General features: G+C 33.8%; 1 protein-coding gene across 1 annotated transcript; it reads left to right on the top strand.

The window, feature by feature from the left end:
• The first annotated feature begins 3,272 nt into the window (after nucleotides 1-3,272).
• Nucleotides 3,273-6,486, top strand: cbr1l (carbonyl reductase 1-like). The gene is made up of 4 exons (XM_084386585.1): nucleotides 3,273-3,735; nucleotides 4,595-4,775; nucleotides 4,848-4,971; nucleotides 5,793-6,486. The coding sequence occupies exons 1-4, from the start codon at nucleotides 3,447-3,449 to the stop codon at nucleotides 6,030-6,032; spliced, it is 834 nt and encodes a 277-aa protein (XP_084242711.1). The 5' UTR covers nucleotides 3,273-3,446; the 3' UTR covers nucleotides 6,033-6,486.
• Nucleotides 6,487-8,826: the final 2,340 nt, after the last annotated feature.

The following is an 8,826-nucleotide window of genomic DNA, read 5'->3' on the forward strand; positions in this document are numbered from 1 at the left end:
AATCAAATGCTAATTAAATGTGAATTGAATCGAATCTGAATTAAATGTGAATCAAATCGAATGTGAACCAAATCGAATGTGAATCAAATCGAATGTGAATTCAATGTGAATCAAATCGAATGTGAATTCAATGTGAATCGAATATGAACCGATTTACATTTAATTCACAGCTGATTTAATTCACAACAATTAAAGGGATAGTTCACCCAAAAATGAAAATTCTGTCATCATTTACTCCCCGCCAAGTTGTTTCAAACCTGTAAGAATTTCTTTTTTCTGCTGAACACAAAAGAAGATATTTTGAAAAATGTCTGTAACCAAACAGTTGATGGACCCCATTGACTTCCATCAACTGGGGTCCATCAACTGTTTGGTTACAGACATTTTTCAAAATATGACAGAATTTTCATTTTTGGGTGAACTATCCCTTCGGTCGACATTTGATTTGATTCACATTCAATTCACATTTGATTTGATTCACATTTGATTTGATTTACATTCAATTCAATAAACATTCAATCCACATTCAATTTACATTTGATTCACATTTAATTCACATCTAATCGAATGTGAATTGAATCTGAATCGAATTGAATGTGAATTGAGTGTAAATCGAATCAGATGATAATGTTAATGGAATCATGTGAATTGAAAGTAAATGTTAAACGAATCGAATGTTAATCAAATGTGAATGAAATTGAATGTTAATTGAATGTGAATCGAATATGAACCAAATCGAATGTTAATTGAATGTATATAGAATCGAATGATAATTGAATGTGTATGAAATGAAATGTGAATCAAATGTAAATCGAAGATAAATTTAATTGAATCGAATTTAATTGAATCAAATGTGAATTGAATGTATATAGAATCGAATGATAATTGAATGTGTATGAAATGAAATGTGAATCAAATGTAAATCGAAGATAAATTTAATTGAATCGAATTTAATTTAATCAAATGTGAATTGAATGTGAATCGAATTGAATGTGAATTAAATGTGAATCGAATGTGATTCGAGTCAACTGAAAATGTGAATTTAATTTGAATTTAATCAAATGTGAACTAAATTGAATCAAATGTCAATTGAATGTTAATTGATAGTGAATGGAATTGATGGTGATGTAAATCGAATGTGATTCAAATCGAATGGGAACAATTCAATACAGAATATGAACAAATCTGAGAGGAAAAAATAGGACAGTCTATGGCTTCTTCTTTGAATATGTGATCAAAATGTGCCAAGGTACCTTATGAATGACAATAGGAGATGAAGGGGCATCCTCTTTTTGTAATGCTTGTTCTGTCAAAGGCCATATTGTGGTCAGGAGACCCAGCTGTAGGATAAGCACACATTACCACACTCAAACATGTCCATTATTAATGTATTCAAGCTAGGAAGGGATGCATGATTTACGGGGACCAAGTTAGTATTGGGAATTTTGTAAAAGGTGCATGGTGAAACACATATGCACTGTCAAAAGGGGTTGAAAGTGAGTGAGACTTCCTGAATAAAGTGATTGGGCTTTCTGTATGAATGGGCTTACCACCATCTGAAAACAAAAGAGCAAGTAAAACTCACAGGCTGTCTTATAACTGTTAGTGATATTTTTTTTAATATATTTTTTATTAGGGTAATAATAGGAAAGTCTGAACAAAATTTTACCTGAAAGTCATTCACCACAAAAAGTCTGCAGTAATATTTTTATATTTAAATGATTCACAAGTAAATATTTGCATTTAACTACATGTTTAAGTAAACACATCATACCCTCCCCTCTGTACATCTGACTTGTTTCACTGTAATGGTGTAAGGACCTCCGTGGGACTTTGTCAGACACTTCCTCGATTGTCTGTGAGTGTCTGTGCATTCTTTTGCCTGGATTGACCTCTCCTACAACACCAGCCACTGACACCAGTGGAACAGCTTGACTTTCCTACATGATGTGACTGCAATGCTATTGAACGTATAAAGTGTAATAGTGTGAAATATTGAAAATGTATCAATGTATGTTCTCCCTGGGAATCAAACCCGTGATCTTAGCATTACAAGCATCAACACTCCACTGTTTGAGCTACAGCATCACACCTTTGTACGCATCTCCAGTTATCACCTGATGCTGACGATCAAATGGAGTTTTTGGAAAATGATCTTAAATAATTATAAATAATCTGCATTCATATGTATTAATCATGTTGATATTTGTAAATAAAATAAAAATTAGATAGTAATCATGTAAATGTCCTACACCTGTCATAGACGTCCAATAGATGTCCAAAAAAATGACCCAGTTCAAAGGTCCAATGTTGAACGTCAATATGATGTCCAAGTTGGGACATGGTTGGACGTCCAAATAGTGGACCTAGTTTGGACGTCGAATAGATGATTGTCCAGAATTGGTCATGGACCTACGGACCCAATATAGACATGATCTGCACGTCTATCCGACGTCCAATGTTTAGTGGGAAATGTTCCTATAGACGTATTGCAGATGAGCAAACACTCCAAAAAAATACGTCTTCCAGATGTAAACACGCACATCTAATAGTTGTCTCTGTGATGTACGTGTGCTATCAGGTGTTTATTAGAGGCTGTTGTCGGCCACAGCCCACGCCATACACACCACGCCTTATAAGAAGAACCACACTTGAACCAGCGAAGCACTATATCTCCTCTCTCTGTGGTTCCCCTCACAACTCCCCAGGTGGCTGAGCATTTTTCCATATTCAACTTGAACATCCAAATTACACAAAATGAATAAAGTAAAATATTAAAGGGATAGTTCACCCAAAAATGAAAATTCTATCATTGTTTACTCACCCTCAAGTTGTTCCAAACCTGTATGAGTTTCTTTGTTCTGCTGAACACAAAGGAAGATATTTGGAAGAATGTTTGTAACCAAACAGATCCCGGTCCCCATTGACTACCATAGTATATTTTTTTCCTACTATGGAAGTCAATGGGGACCGAGATCTGTTGATTACAAACATTCTTCCAAATATCTTCCTTTGTGTTCAGCAGAACAAAGAAACTCATACAGGTTTGGAACAACTTGAGGGTGAGTAAATGATGACAGAATTTTCATTTTTGGGTGAACTATCCCTTTAACTTTAAATGCATCCTTATTTGTAACAGAACAGCATTTGAACACGTTACACTATTTTATAACATTCAATATCACATATAATTTTTTTTTTATAACATAATGCATTTAATTTACTCGTGGGCAATAAAAAAAGCTATCAATCAATGTTATCAATGAAAGCAAAAGTAAGCATGACTTGCACTTTCTTTTGTTGACAGTTGTAGAGGAGGAGCTACGTGCATTTCGCAAAGTGAGGAACTTTTCAGAATCTAGCATTTCAGCATTAAACACCAGAGCAAATCCTTTATTTTTCGTGACTTCATTTCTTCGCTTAACGGCAGACAATAGAAACCCACAATGTCCAAAAAAGTGGCTGTAGTTACAGGGGCAAATAAGGGCATCGGACTGGCAATTGTTAAAGGGCTGTGCAAGGCAGGTTTCAAAGGAGATATTCTCCTCACTGCACGGAATGAGAAACTGGGACAAGAGGCTATTGCTGGACTCCAAGCGGAGGGGTGCAAAAACGTAATCTTCCATCAACTTGATATTTGTGACCAAGGAAGCTCTCTAAAACTCAAGAAGTTTCTGGAGGAGAAGTACGGCGGCCTGGATGTTCTTATCAACAACGCGGGAATTGCCTTCAAAAGTTAGTTTTGAATGTTCTGTTTTTCAACGCAGACCTGCGTAAATCTTTAAGCCTTAAATGCTTTAAAAGTGTCATTGAACAATTAAAACATTCTGTAGCCTATATTAGATTATATTATGAGTGTTGGGTAAGTTACTCTAAAAAATAATTACCTAACTACTAATTACATCCTCAGCAGTGTAATTAGATTACTGTACTGTAGGCTACTCTCTCTAAAAAAGTATTGCATTAGGCTACTTATTACTAATTACTTTCTAAATCCCATATCAACACAATTCCATACTGACCAATACAAGGATAGGCTTGAAACTGCTCTTTTAATTCTTTCATCATAAATAAAATTGCATACTTTTTTCTTGAACTGACCAAAGTATTTAAAGGGAGAAGGTTACATTAAAAACATACATTTAAACATCAGACATTAAATCTATCTGTTAAATCCACTATTGTTTTATATAGAACTGTGCTATACAGTATTGAAATTGCATCAGAAGTAACTAATTGAATTACAGACAAATTAAGAGTAATCCCTTACTTTACTTTTAAGGGAAAAGTAAGTAATTACTAGCAATGCATTACACCCAACACTGATTATATTATTTTAATTATATTATGATCGGTCCATACAGCATTCTGTGTTAAAATCTTCACACCATTCTATTAATTTGGGGCACGTTCACACAGCATTCCACAGTGCCACTTTTTAAAATATTTTTTATTTAAACATGCATAAAAAAAAAAAAAAAAGCGTCTCTAAACCCTTGCATTTTTTTTTTTTTTTTACTTTCTTCTTTTTTTTTTTGCAAAAACACATTCTGCATCCATTTACATCCATTTGAAACACTCTTCTTTTATCTAGATTCCGCAACAGAGCCATTTGGAGAACAGGCTGAAGTGACCATGCGCACCAACTTCTGGGGAACACTGTGGGTGTGTCATGCTCTTCTGCCGATACTTCGACCCAATGCTCGAGTGGTCAATGTGTCCAGCTTTGTTAGCAAGAAATCCCTTGACCAGTGCAATCCTGAACTACAGGCAAAGTGTGTGAATCAATTTTTATAATAAGTGATAAGGTAAAGTAAACAGCAAATCAAGTATTTTTTTGTTTTCAGATTCAGAAATAAAGATTTGTCAGAGGAGGAGTTGTGCCTGCTGATGGGAGAATTTGTTCATGCTGCACAGACAGGGGATCATACGGCTCAGGGCTGGCCAAACACTGCCTATGGTACCACCAAGGTAACAAACATCTTTATTTGTCCTTGGCTGCATCCGAAATCGGGGGGAAAAAAGCTGCCTCTCTAGGCAGCATACGAAGGTGGAAAGGTAACAAGGCATGTCCGAATCCAATGATTGTGTTATGTTATCCTGTACTGAGAGACCTTCATCTTATTGATTTCCTTTGCTGCCTATGATATCCCACAATCCTGTACATTCCATTCCATTCCATGACAGTTGAGCTAAAAAATAAAAATAGTATCTGAAAGTTGCAGTTGGTGGTCAGTTTGTGTATAAATGCATGTTTTTGACCAACCTTTTCCAGCGAGAAATTAGTATTGTATATATATATATATATATATATATATATATATATATATGAAAAGTTCAGATGCAAAAGCCTCTAAGTGCCATCTGAAATTTTCTTCTAAAATTATCATTTTTATCAAGCTCGTATATTTAAGTTCAGTAATTTCACTTAAAAGCCAATGAAAATGACCTATTAATTGTCATTTAAGTGAAATTATTATTATTATTATTTTTTCACTTAGTTATCACCAAAGCTCCCTTTATTTTGTTGCAGATCATTAAGCCGGCATGCTGCCTTAGAATTCTGTCCAAAATCAGTTTTGTGTGGTCCCTTCAAATGCAAACGCAGCCTGCAAAGTAATTTGCTGATAGGGCAGTGCCAGCAAGGCAACAGTTCAGCTGCCTAAACTTTCGGATGCAGCCCCTAACATACCAAGAGCCTGATTTGCTACGTTGTGTATTTAAGCAATAAGCAGGCCCAGACAAAAATCAGTCAGAAAAGGAATTGTTTTTGTTTTCTGTCTCTTTTTTAGATTGGTGCGACTGTGCTATCAAAGATCCAGGCTCGAGTTCTCAGCGAGACGAGGCCAGGTGATGGTATCCTCCTGAATGCTTGCTGTCCAGGATTGGTGCGAACTGACATGGCTGGACAAAATGCTACCAAGAGTCCAGAGGAAGGAGCAGAAACTCCTGTGTATCTGGCCATGCTGCCTGAAGGAGCCAAAGAGCCGCATGGGCAGCTAGTGTGGGACAAGACTGTACAGGAATGGTAGAGTGAAGAAAACAGGCGTCATCAGTTCATTCCATCTAAAAAAAAATGTCATGATTACATCTGACTTTTCCAAAATATGTTGACATTATGAGAGGCATACTGTAAAATTTGACTTCTACTACTGTACATGAAATTACGTTTTAGAAAGCTCTGACATGTACTTGGCACAGTTTTCTTGAAAGTAAATTGCATGGTTTATGAGTTCTCCATATCAGATGTTCAGTATCTTTTCAGTGTCTTGGGTCATTTCGTTTATCTCACTAAGATAAATAGAAGATAAACAGATTTTTGCCTCAAATCCTTCTTCCACAGAACAGATTTTACAATCTGCACAAACTGAAATCTCTGGATGCATTCCTATTTTATGAAGCTAAATGAATATTTAGTTTGCCAAAATATTTGTCAACTTGTGATCTTCAATTGTAAGTAACAATTAAAATTGGTTGTCAGCTTGACTGCATTCACATTCTTCATGCACAATGGTTATTTCTGCTGACGTCATGTGCTTGTTTTAGGATACTTGAAGCATTTGTTAGAGAAATATTAACTGTATTATACAAGATTGACTTTTGTGCCCTGCAATTCATACACAATTATACCAGCCTTATCAAGCTTTTATTGGCTCAGACTCTGCTTTTCAGAAAACAAAGCCATCGTAAAACAATCCAACTTATAAACGGGCAATATTTGGCGGTATCTTAACCTTGTTGGCCAATAGAAAGCAATTTTCATTGCAGAGGATTAATTATATCTCTGTCAGCTAAAAGAGTTTGTTAGCGGATTAAAAGTGATAATCACTGTAATCAACTTCCCACCTTAGTTTCAATAAACAGGAAACCGTCTTGTTTAGAATAGATCATGATCACAATATTACAACACTGAAGTCAAGTAAAAGCAAGAATATCTTATTTCATTCACTACTTTTAGTTTTAAATAAATAGATAAATGTTTCCTTAACCCTGTAACTGGATAGCAGGCTAGACAAGCACTTTTAAAACAGTTCTGAATCGTAGGGAAAGTATAGTTGATGTGTAACCAGTAGAGGGCGCCAAAGATTTACATTGTGTAAATGAATTAACATGAGGACTGGAAAAGCCTGCAACACAATTCCTTGCCAGTCGAATAATTATTCTGAAAACTCAGATTGCCAAAATACCTTTCATCAACAAAAATGTAATCACATTAGATGGCTTTTCCTAAATATATCAGTATTCATTTGTCAAAAGTGCAAGTAACACTACTTTATCTTCACCCCAGTTGTGTCACTAGATGGCAGCATAGGAGACAAATTTAAAGAATCCTCAAATTCGACTCAATCATTGCCTCTCTCCTGTGGTTGTATAGTTATATTAATTTATTTTTTATTAATTCTGTTTTTTGAGCATGTTTGTGAGCTTTTGCCCCACATACATACACTGTACATACATACATACATACATACATACACATATATATATATATATATATATACACTACCGGTCAAAGGTTTTAATGTGTTTAAAAGAACTATCTTCTGCTCACCAAGGCTGCATTTATTTGATTAAAAACACAAACAAAAACAGTCATATTGTGAAATATTATTACAATTTAAAACAGCTGTTTTCTATGTGAATATATAGTAAAGTGTAATTTATTCCTGTGATCAAAGCTGAATTTTCAGCATCATTACTCCAGTCTTCAGTGTCACATGATCCTTCAGAAATCATTCTAATATGATGATTTGATGCTCAAGAAACATTCATGATTATTATCAATGTTGAAAACAGTTTTTTACATTTTTATTTCATGATGCTATGATGAGTTTGGGGTCAGTAAGAATTTTTATTTTATTTTTGGGGGAAAGAAATAAAATAAATTAATACTTTTATTCATCAAGGATGAGTTAAACTGATCAAAAGTTACAGTAAAGACATTTATAATGTTGGAAAATATTCTATTTTAAATAAACGCTGTGCTTTTGAACAGAATTTTGGAAAAAAATTGTACACAACTGTTTTTTCAACATTGAAAACAATAATATTTTTTGAGCATAAAAACAGCATATTAGAATGATTTCTGAAGGATCATGTGACACTGAAGACTGGAGAAATGATGCTGAAAATTCAGCTTTCATCTGAGGAATAAATTACATTTTAATATTAAAATAGAAAACAGTCATTTTAAATTGTCATAATATTTCACAATAATATATATATATATATATATATATATATATATTTATCAAATAAAAGCAGCCTGGGTGAGCAGAAGAGACTTCTTTTCAAAACATTTTTACATAAAACTTTTGACCAGTAGTAGGCCTATATATATATATATATATATATATATATATATATATATATATATATATATATATATATAAACTGTAAATAAAACCTTTAGCTGTAGTTTGCCTTTTTTGACAAATAATTGTGTCAGAAAAAAAAAATGTAATCTAAAATATTATATCTGCTCTCATATTTAAAAACAATATAAAACATTTTTCTCATATTTTAATGATTTAATCAAACTTGCATGGTCATTAAAACAAAAATTCCCTCCACACATCACTTTTGGCCACTACTGTACAGTTAATTATTTTCAAGATAATTCATTTTTGTTAACTAACTGTAATTCTATTATATTTTCAGTAAGATCATTAAATAAAATGCTGTGTACAAACAGCGTATTATACAGCATTCAAACATACCACTTTTAATTCACTTCCTTTATAAAATCGAACAACAAAAGCCTTGCCAGCTCTGAAGCCACAACAAAATAGCTGGCAGGAAATTGCCTTTCCTGAACACCTGTAA

This window comes from Rutilus rutilus, assembly GCF_951802725.1.
Source record: "Rutilus rutilus genome assembly, chromosome: 18".
NCBI lineage: Eukaryota > Metazoa > Chordata > Actinopteri > Cypriniformes > Leuciscidae > Rutilus > Rutilus rutilus.